At 43.9% G+C, this 16,993-nt stretch overlaps 1 protein-coding gene and 1 long non-coding RNA gene across 2 annotated transcripts; one reads left to right on the top strand and one right to left on the bottom strand.

Annotated features, from left to right (window-relative positions):
• The first annotated feature begins 690 nt into the window (after positions 1-690).
• On the top strand, positions 691-1,530 carry LOC310783025. The gene is made up of 3 exons (XR_014553062.1): positions 691-1,014; positions 1,172-1,326; positions 1,434-1,530. It is a non-coding gene; the product is annotated as an uncharacterized lncRNA (long non-coding RNA).
• A 2,879-nt stretch (positions 1,531-4,409) lies between these two features.
• On the bottom strand, positions 4,410-16,158 carry tdrd15 (tudor domain containing 15; the record flags this gene model as incomplete). The annotated part of the gene is made up of 4 exons (XM_083642848.1): positions 4,410-4,533; positions 7,680-7,918; positions 9,017-14,915; positions 16,121-16,158. The coding sequence occupies 4 exons, from the start codon at positions 16,156-16,158 to the stop codon at positions 4,410-4,412; spliced, it is 6,300 nt and encodes a 2,099-aa protein (XP_083498974.1).
• Between the last annotated feature and the right edge of the window lie 835 nt (positions 16,159-16,993).

Here is a 16,993-nt window from a genome sequence, read left to right as displayed (position 1 = left end):
GATTTTGAAGGAATGGAAGTCCTCTTCTTCACCTTCTTTTCAGGTGTGGCTGATGGACATGATCTCTGTTATACAGATGGAGAGGCTGAGGTTCCTGAGAGCCAACCCACTTAGAAGGTTCTCAAATATCTGGGACCCCTTTTTGGCTTACTTTGATGAAGTGAAGAATGACTAGTGACTGAGGTTACGGGTGATAGACGGCTTACCTGGATGGTTTTCCATGGACCCCTTTCGTAGGATCATAATATCTTGTACAAGCACATAAGCACCTTATGGGGCTGGTAGCACCACGTTACAATACTAAATGTCAAAGATGTGTGTTGTTGTTTTTTTCCTGTGTCCTGCTTGTTTGTCTTGTTTGTTTATTGTTCTTTAAAAATTTGAAAATAAAATATTAGGGGGGGGGGGGAGCAATATGATTAGGGATGGGCACCGAACTCGGTACTTTTACAGGCACCGACCGAAAGTGGGCGGTACTACCGAGTATCAGTTCACATGACATGAAACGGTACCTCATTTCGGTACTTTTTTTTTTCTATTATAATTTAAAAATGTCGGTACTTGAACGCATCTCAGTGATACAAAGACAGCGAGCGAGTTAGAAATTCCGACGCAAACTTGAAGGCAACACACACGAGGGTGGGTTACGTCATCACGTCACTGCCAAAACAAGCTGAAGAGAAGAAGATGGCCTCTCGCTTGCGGTCCAAAGTGTGGCACTGGCTACACTTCACAAAGATAGACTCAGACAACGCTCGCTGTAACATTTGCGATGCGAAGTGCAAAGCTGGCCAGGGGAACACCTCTAACTTGAGGAAACACTTGGTCAAGCATAAAATCTTTTTAAATGCGGAAGACTGTAAAGTGTTCGATAGCCTGAGGGTGGACGCTGCAGCCCCACCAGCAGCAAAGCACCTACAGCCAGCAGCTCCTCTGCTTCGTTAGCTGAAACGGACAGCGACGACGACGAAACTTCAAGTGTCGCAAGTGAGGCGTCGACTTCTTCAACATCAGGTAACGTCATTTAATTAGCTAACGTTAGCTGGATAGTTGTAGCTTATAGCTTAGCATGTTTAGTAGCGTAACTAGCGTTGCTAACGTTATTATTATCCTCAGTTCGTGTCACCGTGAGACGTGTTATTCAACGTTACACTCTTGCTTTCTTTGCTAGGCCACCGTGTGAGAGTCGCACAGGAGACACCCTTCACCCTGGCGAAGAAAGCAGCTTTACCCCGGCAGAAAGTAAATGAGTGCCACAGGGCCAGTGACTGCCTTCATTGTAAAAGGCATGTTGCCCTTCGCAACGGTGGAGTCTCCATGGTTCAGGTAAATTATTTATTTATGTATAAATGGGTGATAATGTGTGTGTGTGTGTGATATTCATAGAGTAAGCTAAGTTACTAACAATAGTTATTTTTATTGTCTATATATAGGGAGATGACAGGGACCCTGAACCCAAAATACTCCCCTCCCTCCAGAGACCTTCTCACAAACACACTTATTCCAGCTTGGTGTCGTGTTGAGAAGAAGAATGTGAAAGAGGAACTCAGGGCAGTTGACCATATTGCAGTGACCGCTGATGGATGGAGCAGACCATTACCTTGCACAAGTAAACTCTTGGTTTGGGAGGGAAGAGGGAGGGAGGGAGGGAGGGAGGGTTTTTATTTTGTTGGGTGCTGCTGCTAAACAAAAAAAAATCTAAATAAAGAACAATGTTGAAATTGAGAAGTTTGGACTTATTTGTTTTAGAAACTGTACATTTTTGTTGTAGCAAAAAAAAAAAAAAAAAATTTTTACTCAAAAAAGTATCGCAAAAGGTACCGTTTTTGGTACCGTACCGAATTCCAGGTACCGGTACCGTACCGGTATCGATTCAAATGTGAACGGTACCCAACCCTAAATATGATGACAAAATAGTGTATCTACAGTGTTTCCCACAGGATTTTGAGAATTTGTGGTGGGGGACCGCAGACCCCCTAGGGGGGTGCGGGGGCATGTCACCCCGCGCAATTTTTTTAAACATTTTAAAGTAAAATGCATGAATTTGGTGTACTTTGAGAAAGCTTAAGAGCAACATTAAAAGGCTAGATCATAATTACTGTGCTGTGGGTTTACAATGACAAACTAAATTTCTCCCTATAGGTCAGGGATACTCAACTTGCTTTGCCACTTTCGTGAAATGATAGAAGGCGAGGGGCCAGTTAATAAACAAACAATATACATTTTTCTGTAGCGGATTGTAGGTTTTTGGGGTGTCAGCCGGAGTTTAGGCTGACAGTGTTGTGCACACCGGATAGTTAGTTAGGTTAAGTTAGTTAGGTTAAGTACATACATAAGTGCCTGGGTAGCGAGCAGATGGCGGTATTTGACAATTTAGCAGCTAAATCATAGATTATTGAAAGATATTCCATATTCCAGACTGAAATGCTATAACAGAAGTATTGGCCAGAATGACATGAACATTTATTGGACACTTATTCAGCGGATATCTTGCATGTTGCGTTCAGGTGCACTGTATAAAAAAAAAAAAAAAAAAAAAAAAAAAAAAAAATTTTGGTCAACATCTTATTGTGGCGGTCAGAATATTATTGTGGCGGCCTGCCACAAATTCCTTTATGTATGGGAAACACTGATCTATGAGAATCTGCAGACTTCAAACAATCTGTTTGAACCAGAAATAGCTTTATTATCACAGTTGGGCAAAATGATGAAGTAATGAGTGGTGTCCCATTTACTAGGTGATCCTACCCCTTGTGGCTCCGTTTTGAAGGGCAAGGGCCAAAGTGAGGGATGCTCAAAAACAAGGGGTAACAATATGAATTTGGATTGGGCCTTAGTCTCTTTTCTATAGTGAGTAAGGTGTTAAACAACATGACCATTGAGTTGGTTGAAAAAATCTGTATTTTTTAGTTATATTTTGGAAATGAACTTCATTAGTCAACCAAAGTTTACTATAGATGGTTTTCACCAGAGCGCAACCCCACAGCACTTCCTTTTTCTCAGCATTCGGCAAACTGCAGAAATATTCACTCGACATCGTTACTTTTGTTTTCGCCGCTCAGCTGTATAGACGGTTTTCACGGAATGGTCAGTCCTGCACTTGAATGTTATTTTTTCTTTTATGTCCATAGCAAACACTGCAACAGGAAGTGAGCGGGGGTTCAATTTAGAATGTTGTTGTTGTCAAGTTAAAACCGTCTATAGAAGTGAATGGGGGCAACATCATGCGCCCTGCCATCTAATGTATTGGGTACCTGTGATCATTGTAGGGGGATACTCACACACACACGCACAGTATTATAGGCTACTTGAATATTGGGGGGATGGATCCCATCTCACCCTGTTGTAGCTTTGCTTTCGTCATGACACTATAGAGAGCCGCAGGGATGACGTATTTTTGTAGTCAGAACGCGGAAGTCCCGGACTTCCTGGTTCTTCACTGTTTCTGTCTATGGGATTTTTGAATGGGTTTTTGCCGCGATGCTTCTAATAATCTCTCTGGGCAACGCTGGCTTAATGAAACGCGAACCAGAGTTCAGTCGGACAATCTTCACACATGAGGACCACTTTCATGAGTTTTGTAGCGTAAATACGAGCCCTAGAAGTAAAAAGCTTGAGCTAAGCTAATCCAGAACTACACACTGTCGCATAGGCTTCCACGTCACGTCAGCGCTCACCCTGGACTGTTGTTGGATGTGTGCACTGATTACCCCGGGCTGAACGGGGCTGAACCAGGTGAGGGAAAGAGAATTTCCGTGTTCGTCCTTTGAAGTGGTGACGTTATTGACATATATTTCCCTATCGACTCAACAGTGTAGTCTCATTTAGCCGTTTGCTAGCTAGCTGCCCTTTTAACGGCACGTAAAAGCTTCAAAACTCGTAAAAGTGGTCCTCGTGTGTGAAGATGATATTACTAAACACTGGTTCGCGTTTGATTAAGCCAGCGTTGCCCAGAGAGATTATTTGAAGCATCGCACCAAAAACCCATTCAAAACTCCCATAGGCGAAAACAGTGAAGAACCAGGAGTGTTAGCATCGATGATTTCCGGACTCATTCCTGCGGCTCTCTATACAAGAAGTAACACAAATTACATGGAATAACATGGAATAATTGCCACGATTTTGCGTCACTCCATCCGTGGCTGTACCACGGATGGAGGCCCCCGTGGTTGCTACACGCCACACGTGGTCCTGGGACGAATTTGCCCTCGTTTTAAGTTGGCGCCAGCAGCCATCTTGGATTTGGCCCTGTGGCAAAAAAAAAAAAAGCCTGGAATTTTTTGGGGAGGGACCTGGGGCTAAATTTTACTCTTCTATGACCCCCAAACTTCTGTCTGTAGCTCCGGTTTATGCTCATTTGTGCATATTTAATGATACTAGGCATCTCGTGCGCTACGCACGCTCGATTCCTAGGCTCGCCCACGCTGCAGCTCGCCGAGGTGGCCCTGCAGCGTGGATATGGCCCCACGCTGCAGCTCGCCGAGGTGGCCCTGCAGCGTGGATATGGCTGCTCCAACATACAGCTGTCCATGGCTGAAGACGGGGGTCTGAAGGCAGACTCCCACTTCTTTCAGTGTCTGCCCCTGGGACTTGATTTGATCATCATCACTGATGATGTCATCAGTGGGACAGACAGACAAACACAGATACAGAGCTCTAGCTCCCTTTTATATGTATGTATTAGGGCTGTCACTTTTCATTCGAAATTCGAATGCAACTTCGAATGTGGGGGGAGGGGTTCGTTTTCGAAATGTAATTTGAATGTTCGAATTTTTATTTTATTTTTTATTATTATTATTTTATTTTTTTATTTTTTTTTTATGAACCAAAATTAACCAACTGCTGCTTGCTGGTAATGTTAATCCCATGTCAGAAAAAGTCTCCAGATTTGTCGCGTTAGTCTCTTCTGAGAAAGATTGTCTCCAGGGTCTGAAAAGTTGTCTCGAGTTGGATGCAGCCAAGTTTGTGAGGCAGTGTTGTGACTGTGAGCGTCCAAGCTAACACGTCGGGCTGATGCCCGGTGGCCTGCAGTGGGTTGCACCAGCTGTGCGTAAGTTGAAACGTAAGCTAGTTTGAACGTAAAGTCTCACTAAGTCCGAGTTTACGCACTACTAAAAATATTTGGGTTGCACCAAGTGAAATAGTTACAACGTAGGCATAAGTTAGAACTTAAAATTTGGTACACCTACGTCTTACTAGGTGTAAAGTCCTCCGTAAAATAGCAGTCGGCACGGATTGCAACTTGGCACCGTGGCGCATCGTTGTTTTGCGTCCGCAACGCGCTCTCCGTGATAAATTACACCCTTTGATATTTATGACTCACGCTTTTGTTTCCCACAAGCTGCAGCACTGCATACAAATTAAAATAACCGCAACAATTTAGTGAGGCAGGATGGTGGTATAGCCTACAATACTGATGAAGAGCTCACAGATAAACGTTAACAGTAATATGAACCTAAACGAACGTTACTCAATAACGTTCTCATTTGATTAGTGTTGATGAAATATGAAAGCACTAATTTGCGGTGGGCAACATGTCCTGTTTTCACTCCACTTAAACAACCGTAAATAAACACCGTTTCCACCGTGCTTTTCACTGATTGGTCACAGATACTGTACACGTCATTGTCTGCGACACTATTTTGGTTAGTATGGACTTTAGGGTCTACTAGTTAAGATGTACCTTACGTCTCCGTGGTGCAACCAAACAAAGACACAACTTTAGTGTCAAACTAACTAGTTTGAACGTAGCAGTTAGTGTGGACTTTACACCCTAACTTAAGACATAACTTACGTTCAGCTGGTGCAACAGGCTGCTGGACTGAAAAAAAAAAAAAAAAAAAAAAAACATTTTTTTTTTTTAATTAACCAAAAAACTTTGAATATATTCGAACGAATTTCGGGCAATTAAAGTTCGTTCGAATTTTATTTTGGGGAAAAAGTGACAGCCCTAGTATGTATGTATGTATATAGATATTGTCCAATTTGCATATTTTTTTAAATATAATATACAAAGTGTAATACAAAAATAATTTCTCTTAATGTGACAATTAAACTAGTAAAAATTCATGAGGATATCTTTAAAGGGGGGGGAAATCCCATTCACCTGTAAAAAAATGTTTTGTTGTTGCCACGGATAGAGATTTTGGCACACATCCCTAGTTGTTTGCAGAGTTCATACTAGTCTATAAGAGTTCATCGTTTCTCAATGTCAAGGATCCTTCCTCCGCAGGACTTGTCCTTCCTAGTCACGTCCTACCTCTGTAGGCAAGAATCCTTCCTCACATTGGAAGAGCAAACATTTGGAACAGGCTAGCGAGTGTGTGATTGTGTCATGGTCCCAGGTTAACAGGTGCTTTTAATAACATCTACGGACGGGCATTGCAAATGAGCTTGGCTACAAAATGATGTGATACATGACGTTCTTGGTAAATGTGTATCTGTCCCTATCCAAATAAATAATAATAATAATAAAAAAATCCCACCATCACATTTCTGATTTTCTGAAGTTTCTAGCTTATTAATAAACAATTTGGCATTAAAACGTTTGCTGGCACCGTTGGCACACTACAGTGATAACATATTCACGAATGACAGATGATAGCTACTTGCATTTAAATGTGTATTGCGCAGCCGGCGATGTTTTGCTGATTATAGATAGAATTGTGGGTACTTCACGTGCGCTGAGTGCACACATGGGCATCCTCAAAATGTCTCTCTCCCGAGGACACAGTCCTTTGTAGGATTCAGACTAGAGCTGTCACTTTTCCCAAAATAAAGTTTGAACGAACTTTAATTGCCCGCAAAATGTTCGAATATATTCAAAAAAAATTGGTTAATTAAAAAAAAAAAAAATTGCAGGCCAAGCCACCGGGCATCGGCCCGACGTGTTAGCTTGGACGCTCACAGTCACAACACTGCCTCACAAACTTGGCTGCATCCAACTCGAGACAACTTTTCAGACCCTGGAGACAATCTTTCTCAGAAGAGACAACGCGACAAATCTGGAGACTTTTTCTGACATGGGATTAACATTACCAGCAAGCAGCAGTTGGTTAATTTTGGTTAATAAAAAAAAAAAAAAAAATAATAATAATAATAATAATAATAATAATAATAAAAATAATAAAAATAAAAATCGAACAGGTCAATTATACATTCGAACATGCCCTCCTCCCCCACATTCGAAGTTAAATTCGAATTTCGAATAAAAAGTGACAGCCCTAATTCAGACATTGGAACAGAACTCCGGCGGCTCCGATGAAGCAACATCCTTGAAAATCAGCCGAATGAGGATCCTTCCTTGACTTTGAGAAACAGTGATTCTCTCCTAAATGAAGCACATACATATCTGAGCCAGGGCCCAGTTGCACAAAGCACCTTAGGTTAAGATTTCATTTAGGGTCCGAGTTAAGGTGTCCATAAAATAGAATCGGCTTATGTTTTCCTTAAAATGTTTAACCTTATGGAGAAGATTTAAGGGTGTTTTGTGCAGCCGATTTTATTTTATGGACACCTTAACTCGGACCCTAAGGGAAATCTTAACCTAAGGTGCTTTGTGCAACTGGGCCTAAACTATATGCCCTTACAATGAATCGTGGAACGAGTGGAAGAATAACGAAATAAAGGGCTGGTCGAAAGAATGTGTGAAAGATGTGCTTGCAGGTTGATGACCATACCTCAGTCCCAGCATGATGTCTATGTAATTGGCGTGTCCAGCGTCCACCAGCTCCTTGGCAACATGGACACCGTCTACCAGCAGGTCCACCGCCCACTGCGCATCTGAAACCAACTCGCTGAAGAAGATCTGCAGGTTCTTCTGGTACAAACGCTCCTGGAAGAAGACCACTGCCTCATCCGTCCACTGGTTGTCCGCTTGAATCGGCTTCACTCCCCTCAGAATGCAGGGGTAGGTCACCTAGATGTATTATACAAAGACATGTACAGTATCTATAAAGTATAAATAGTTATATATATATATAGTGTATGTTTATAAGGAAATATATTAATTATCTATAATTAGGGATGGGCATTTGAAGTAATTTAAATACTCGAATACTCTCCTATTACGAACGAGTAGTCGGGTACTCTGGGATTACTTGTCTTATCACTCTACTGCCTTATTGCTTGTTGTGTCTCTTGTTGTTTTTGCACTCATATGCCCTGTTATATTTGTACTATGTTGTAAACGGAGTTCACAGCACAAGAATTTCACACGTGATACTTGTACTACGGAATGACAATAAAAATCTTGAATCTTGATTAATTTATAATTTAAAAAGTCGCTGCGATCCCGTTCGGCTGCGCCGCTGCAATGCTCATTTACTACAGCACGGAGGCAGGCGACTTTAGGAGTAGGCTATCACTATATCACTACCAATATTGAAAGGTGCAAAACAAAAAATGTTAACGCTACAGATCCTGACCCACAATGTGTGTTGAATTCTACAAGCTGGCAGAAAATGGACAGAAATTCTGGCGGATAACGTTAGATTTGTGTGGGCTTGGCTGTTTAGAACCGAGATCTCAGCAAACTATATGTAATCGAGCGACTTCATGGAAACAGGCGAGTTGAATTCACAGTTTAAGACTTGTAACGTTACTCACATTGGGTTGAAAACAGGAAAGAATGTTAAGTTCCTTCATTCTCTTAACATTTTCCCAACAAAACAACTGACTTCAGCTCCGGACAGCTGAAACGTTTCTCGAGTACTGAGGTTATAATGCCCATCCCTATCTACAATTAAACTAAGTATTACGTTTCTTTAATTGTATGTAGGGTTAAGGTTATGGTTTGTTTATGGATAAACAGGCTAGTTGAGAAGGGGTAGGATTAAAGTGCATACTTCTTCCTACTCCTTTTTGAACATGTAATGTTTAATTTGTGTTGTGTATGAGAATTCACTCATTGCATTTGGCTTATTGTTTTTTGTTATTAGCTATGATAGTCATTCTAGCTTTTATTTTATTTCATTTTATTTTTTATCCTTACATATCAGATCAAATCAAATCAAACCTTAGGGAGTCTCATCAGTGCCTCCGGAAGCCTCTTCAGCTTGGTCCGGTCTTCGTACGCCACGGCCACACAGTGGCCGTAATCCACCAAGTTGACCACCAGTCGGTCGTCGACGTGCTCGGCGACTTCAGCCCGGCACCACTTGTTCTTGGCGTCCGACCTTAACAGGCAGCACGAGCCGGGGAGGAGCTGGGCTTGGGGAAGAGGAGGCGTCTCCCCGGGGACCTCGTCCAACATGAGGGACACGGTGTTCGTGGTGAAGAGCGAGTCTTCCAGGGTGACGTGGAACTCGAAGGGAGTCGTCAACGCCGTGGCGAAACCCAAATACGCTTTGCCCATTTGGACGAGAGGGAAGGAGAGTTTCCGAGGAGGGCTCGAGTCCGAGGTGGTTTCTCTTTCTGCGGTCGCATTTCCAGTCGCCGCGGGTAACGGGGTCACGTCTTTGCCATGTTGCTGTGAGGTTGCGATTATTCTCGGAATGAGGAACAGTCCGTTCATGAGTATTTCGACCAGCCAAAGGTTATCCGCTTCGGAGTTGGACACAAACAGGAGCTTTACCTCACTGCCTATCATTGGACTGAGTGTTTCCTGCCACAATCTGTGAGCATCCTCTCCCGTAGTGAAGCCAAGGGTATTCAACCTGCACAGTACTGCAAGGCTGGGGACTTCTGTAAGGTCAAGACACAGCCCTCTGAAGGAGGCAAGAGTCACTTCTTCTGTGATTCCATGATCCACAAGGAAGACCTGACATGTACGCTGGTGGACGTGCTGAACAAGCGCCCTGTGCCACTGGTTCACCCCCGGTACCTTCGTTAAGCACCTGAGCCCTTCTCTCACCTCTTGCTCAGCCACCACCTCACACTTGTGCACGTTTTCAGCTATGAGAGTTTCCAGCGCAGCGAAAAGCTCTGTGGTCTTATTAAGTCTCACGTAAAAATCGCCGTTACACAGGACAGATAGAAGTGTCCCGGTATCTGTCTCTCTAGCTTGAATACTTGGAGGTACTGTTACACCTCCAGGATCACTCATTGCTCCAACAGAAGAGTCGGGGGTCTTGCTTAGTACATCTGGGATCTTTGGAGAGTAACCTGTCTCTCCAAAGGGTTTTCCGCTATGGGAATGCTCGCACGTCTTTAACTCGTGTTTGGTTGAAGATGTGCTAGGATGTGATTTCAGCATGAGTTGTTCACCTTTGGCAGTGAATATTACAACTTCAGATTCAGTTATTGTCCGATTCATTCCCGTTTTCACCCTAAAAGATCTTTGCTCACAGAGTGACAGTGCCTGTGCCAGAACCCCCTTACTCTTCCTTTCAGATGACCTCATGGGCAAAGCAGGGACCGCCTCCTTTTCAGTTACATCGCTACTTTCGGATGACCTCATGGGCAAAGCAGGGACCGCCTCCTTTTCAGTTACATCGCTACTTTCGGATGACCTCATGGGCAAAGCAGGGACCGCCTCCTTTTCAGTTACATCGCTATTTTCAGATGACCTCATGGGCAAAGCAGGGACCGCCTCCTTTTCAGTTACATCGCTACTTTCAGATGACCTCATGGGCAAAGCAGGGACCGCCTCCTTTTCAGTTACCTCGCTAGTTTCAACAGTTGCTTCAGGTATCACTGAAGGAGCTAGGATCTCAATCTTAACTTTCCACTGAGTGCCAAATTGACTGACAAAGTCAACCATGAGAGGCTTTTCCATGATCGCATCAGTGAAACAAGCGTCCGTTTCAAAAGTGCTTCCGTCTAGGCAGCAGGGTATGCTGAATCTTGGCTGAGAGACACACTCCCTTGTTATGGAGTACAGCTTCTCCTTCCCAACGACTGCAGAGTTTCCATAGTCCACAAACTCCACTTTGAAAGAGCCACTCCCTTCATAGCCCTTCACAATGGAGCGATATAGAGCACCATCTTCTTCATACTCCGCTAGAACAAGGTTGTTGATTCTCAAATCTTCAGTAGTGTTCGTCAGGGAATCTCGGTAGACATCCGAATTGAGATCTTGCCCCATTTTCAAGATGGCCGATTCATCCTCTTGCATTTGAAGGAAAAAGGTGTTGACCGAATCAATGTGAGAGGCAAAACACTTGGCCCTGAATCCTGCAATCAGTTTCTTGTCTTGCAAACAGGAGAGGCTGGGCATTTGATGTGTGTCTGGTGGACGTTGTGATACATTGTTTGTATCATGGTGCGCCATTTGTTGCTTCGCTTCCATTTGTTGCTTCGCTTTCCTGTTTTCCTCAGTTTCCTTTGGAACACATTTCTTTACATGTCTGCTGCATGGGTTTCTGATGTGAGAGCTCTTAAGGGCATTGGATTTGGGAGAATTTGAAGACGGCCTTGTTTTAGGATAGTTGTTGTTGCCCTTGACCTCACACTTCACGTTTGTGTGGTTCTTCTGCTGTGTGCGGTTATGAATTTTACATTTTGCCTGCTGTGTGTGGTTATCCTTTTTATATTTTGTCTTTGTGTCGCTGTCTTTGTCAACACTCACCACGATCTTTGGTTCAGGTTTTAGACTGAGAACCAGTGCCTTCACCTTCTCATTAATGTTGACATCTCCATCAAACAGCTCCATCACAAGTGAACCATTGTCATTCTTTCCAACTATGACGGCTCTCACTCCCTTATTGAGGATGGTTTCATCAAGCCACTGTTTGCCCTCTGCACAGAGCTCTTCCTTCGGGACTCCAGCAAGGCTACATCTCACAGCCTGCATGGGCGTGTACAGCAAGTCGGCACAATCCAAGGGGATAAACATGACGTTGGTTTTCTCAGATATGCTCACATTTCCATAGTCCACAAAGAACACAGAAAGATGCAGAGGTGACTGGACAGGCCGTGCAAAGCCCCTGTACCATTTGCCATCAAAGTATTTTGCCAGACACAACCTCGTTGCGACAGCTCTTGTGTTGGCTTGCGTCATTTTCTCACTCTCCGCTGAGACTTTCGTGTCGAGTTCGTCAATTACGTCAGAGTTTCTGTTGAGGTGGCAGTAGACTTCCCATGGACTGCTCACATGAGTGACGTAGACTTCTTCCTCACTTCCTGTATTTAGTTGGAACGAGGAGGAGATGAAAGACTCTGGGCATACAGTTGACAGTCGCTTTGTTGAGATTGTCACTTCTCTTGCCAGACCCTGTTCCACGAGCATATTTGTGATGCTCTGCTGAGTTTGAGTGTTGTAGAGGTGCACAACATTGCACAGCCCTTTGTTCTTCACATTTAACTGAGAAACAACAGAAGCTCTCAGACTAGAGTTGCCTCGCACGACAAAATCCTTCAGTGCATTACACACGTTTACGGTCCAAATGCCGCAGCTCGTGGGGTCAAGCGGTTCGATCAGGTCGTAAAGACTGCATCTGAAAGCTTGTCCTTTGAGTTCTAAATATTCGGGCAGTATTGTCTGAAGATCGTGCTCCCTGATTTGGATAAACTTGCCATAGTCGACCAATATCACTTTGACGTAACCGTTCTGTTGTGCTGTGATGCTGGCCCTGTACCATCTTCCATCCTCGGGTGACTTGGCAACACAACACGAAACATCTGCCTGGACTGGAAGTGTGTGAGTTGTGTAATACTGCTGAATCTTATCCATCAACTCCGCCAAAGCTGGAGCATTAGCTGGAAGCTGGCACCAAAAATCAGATGGAGAGTTGACGTGAGAGCAATGGACCGCAAACTCCCAACCAGGCTTGAAGGTATAAGCGTCAAAATTAGCAGGCGCTTGGGCCTTTACAATCTCAATGTTTTGTGCGTTTTCTCCCTGCAAGATCTCAGCTTTGACGTTGGCCTTTTCATTCTCCTGCTTACAATCCTCCCATTGCTCTGTATTCTCTGCAAATGTCACACTACGTTGTGGGCCATGTCGGTCTGTTTTTTCCGTCGCATTTTTTGGGGTTTGCATCACAAGCTCCGAAGGGATGCTCTTCCAGTACTCGGCTTGATTTGAAGAGATCAGAAGATCAGTGATGCTGTGATTGTTGTCACTCCCAATCTCGTGGAGATCCACAACGAACTTGTGTTTTCTCAAGTCGACGACATGGCTTTGTAGAGATTTGTTTGACACGGCTCGTCTGAACAAGTCGGCGCAGTCGCCGGACCACACGTCGCCCCACAGAGGAACAACATTAACAAGAGAACAACAGAAGGCAAATGCTGGTTCGCTGGTAAATCTCTCTGGTATCTTCTTAATCAACATGTGTGGCACTTTCTCAATGTTTCCAAAATCAATGAAAAACACTTCAGCTCCATGGTCAAGAGTGTCGGTTACTACGCCTCTGTAGTAATGCATGTCTTCCTCATACATTGCACAGCAAAGTGTGCCAACCTGAGGATCCATCAGTACTTCCTCATCCAGTTTTACTTGATTGAAGTGATCAGCCATTTCTTTCATCATTTCTTCAAAGTCCTGATTGCGTTTTTGTGTTCTCATCCAGAAGTGGTTTGGATTCACGACATGCTCCACATAGCCCACAAATACAGAGTCCGCCTGCTTCAAGTTCTCTGCTTCAAGTGTTTCACCTAAGGTTTGAGCCATGACTGTCTCATAGTATAAATAACCACCCTGAGGTAGCATTTCCTCAGTCTCCAACACAGTCTCAATCTTCACTTTCGGAAGTTCTTGGATCGGTTCTAGTTCCTTCGCAGGACTATCTTTTGCACCGAGTACTGTGATAGTATACAGGTTCTTCTCTTCATCAAAACGTCTGATCTCCACATCCAATACTCCTCCGAGCAAGCCTTTCTTGAGGAAACTCAACTGCTGAGTTGCCTCTGCTTCATCTTGATCAGTCACAGTGGAGAGTGAGCATGGGAAAGCCATGATGGGTGTTGAATGGAAGTCAGGTGGCAACCAGTGGACATTCTCAACTCTGACAGATTCACAGAATCCATAATCGACAAACAGCACTCTTACTTGAGAGTTCACTGGGAGGAACTGTACAAAGCCTCGGTACCATTTCTCATCTTTGCCTTTGACTGAGCAGAGCAGGCCCATGTTTTCTGGAGGCTTCTGTCTGGGGTCTTCGCTTCTGGACTCACACGTTGTAGCCAACTTCTCTGACATCGCCTCAAGAGCCGTTTCTACACTGGTCATCTGACAGTAAAACAGCCCAGGTTTTACTGCAGCCGTTACTCTCACTGTAGCACGAGTGCCAGCAATCAATCGAGGCCCACAGAATGACAGAATATCCTCAAATCCCTGCAAACTGGTTGGTTTGAAGCAGAATTCTTGTCCCCTTGTCTTTTCAATGAGCAAATCAGGAACAGGTTCGATATTCTGCTTGAGTGGCGCCTCTGTGAGCATCTCGACCAAGAGGAGGAAAGTGTCTGTGTCCACGTGCCTGCCGAAGCCCAATCTAATGAGAGCGTTGTTGACATCAGGGGCTTCCAATATGAGGACTTTATGGGGGAGGAGAGCTTGGAGGTATCCTGTGACATTTTTGCCGATTAGGTTTGAAAAGTACTGCTGCACTGCAGAATCCCAGCAGTTTTGAAGTGGCAGCACATTAGCAAGAAAGCCGCAAACGATCTTGGGTGGAAGATTGAACAGATCATTTGAACCGGAAGACAAGTGGGTAATGTCGACACTCAAGATATTTCCATGATCTATGAGAAACACATCAAACAAGTCGTTCTTTCTGCCTTGAACTCTTCCTCTGTACCAGCGGGCTGAAGTCACATCTTCCACAAGGCAAAACTCGCCTATATCCACTGCAGATTTGGTCTTTCGCGTGTTTTGGATTTCTCCGTGCACAATGTTATAGTCAAGTTCACATATACTGAGATACTGTCCCTGAAAGTGTATCAGGCTTGTGTCAGGGCTCCAGTCCAAGTGAGTTAACTTGAGGTCCACTGGCCAAAGAGCACATGGAGCAGATGGGCCTGGATCCTGAGAGCTGAAAATTAAAGTGGACTATATTAGCATTTAAGATATCTTTCACATTTCATATGTTCAGCATCAAAAGATGAGTGTGAGCTCTAGAATCATACAAAAGTCAGCTCAGAGTAGATCCCTAGACACCGGTACCAAGGTTGGTTAGGATCTGATGATGCGTTCCGGAGTTATGGCCATTTTTGTGAAAAAGGCCCCACCCACAGAAGTTTGGAAGTGGACAGTGCAATCTTTTCTAAAACCGCAAAATCAGTGTTGTGCAGGACAGTCCACACATGATGTGTGCTTTGGTTTGGTGAAGATCGGACAAAATTTGAAGGAAGAATCACACAAAAAAAAAGTTTTGGACAAAATTCTAAATAGGGGAAAATCTAGTCAGACGGAAATGGGTGTGGTCTATATCAGTAGATGCGGAAGGCCCCAAGGAATCAATCCAGGGAATCCAGAATTTTTTATTGTGGACTCTACGGTTCAAAAGTTATGGACCAAAACCTGAAGAGGGCTGTTATAGCGCCACCATCAGGTCAATTGGTGTACTTTGGGTCATATGCTTTCTATATATATATATATCTATATATATCTATATATATATAGATATATATATTAGGGGTGTCACGGTACACAAAAGTCACGGTGCGGTACGTACCTCGGTTTTGGGGTCACGGTTCGGTACGAAAACAGGGGGAAAAAGCAACAAATCCCAAACTCTGTTTTTTTCCCTTTGAATTTTTCTGAATTCTGCTTTTTACGCTAATTTTACCATCAGAAATAGTGTCTAATAAGTGGGAACGAATAAATGTTTTACTCTAGAGCAGTGATTTCCAAAGTGTGGGGTGCGCCTCCCTCTCAGATGTCTGTATTCCAGCTGTTTGACAGGGCAAAGGCATTGCCCCCCACTTTAAATCTTTATTGTACACAAGTTTGTAAACAGAGCGGATGTGTGGAATAGCCTAATACTCCCACCAACCCCTCCCCCTGTTGTATTTGTTTTATGTAGCATTTGCTATTGATGTGTTTGATTTAAGCACTAATTTGGAATCCTACAATACCTACATGTTCAGTAGAAGAAGAATAAAACGGCAGAAGAAGAACGACGTTAAGATTGACAGCAAGCCTGTTAATTCAATTCAATAGCGTTCAAACAGCGTTTAGGTGCTTCTGGATTTGACGTATTCGTCGTGTCGTTTCACGTACCGTGAAACGACGTACCGTGATGCCCGTACCGTGAACTCACGGGACGAATACATGTACCGTGACACCCCTAATATATATATATATATATATATCACCTGAATAAAGTTTGCCAACACTGGCTAAATGCAATGAGTCTATCATACAGCTAATTTAATGCAAGATTTTTCGAAACCCCATTCCAGTGAATGGGGAAAAAACTCGCACTTAATCGCGAATCGCGCCCAAATCGCTTGACGAAACCCTTAGCAAAGTCCTCAATAAAGGTGCTTTCACACCGAGATATTTATTTTTCGCTCTGTCGCTCAAGTCAACCCTTTGGAATCGCTCTGTCGCTCTGTTTAAATCGCTCATCAACAGGCACACGAAATGACGGACATGTGGGGGATATAACGTTACGCAATGTCATGATATTTGTCCACTACGAGCCACCGTCATTGTTTACAAGCTAAAGCCTATCAGCGTGCTCCTAATGCGAGCTCCATACCGGTAGGACAGACTTCACTTCATGTCAGCTGTCAGGCTGTCAATGTGGTTTGTTGCCACACAATAAACCAGCGGTTTGTTCCAAGCCAGTGTGATCCTTGACTCGCTCTCACACGGCAGCCAATCAGCGTTGAGCGGCGAGCGACTGATGCCAGCGTATTTTCGCTCGAGTTGGGATATTTCATCTCGAGCGACGAGCGAATTTTCTCCCTATCGCTCTGTCTCTGCCGCTCGGACGCCCAGCGATTTTTCTCCCAGGCGAATATACGCTCAATCGCTCGTTTGCATTGACTTTGTATGTAAACTCGACGCCAGCGAAAAACTTTAATAGGTCGGTGTGAACGCACCTTAAGCCACACATTTTGAGGTCTGGCATGTCTATGTGGTGTGAAAAATGTTATTACG

Source organism: Poromitra crassiceps (assembly GCF_964638095.1).
Source record: "Poromitra crassiceps genome assembly, chromosome: 9".
NCBI classification, from domain to species: Eukaryota; Metazoa; Chordata; class Actinopteri; order Beryciformes; family Melamphaidae; genus Poromitra; species Poromitra crassiceps.
This window is presented reverse-complemented; position numbering and strand designations above follow the sequence as displayed.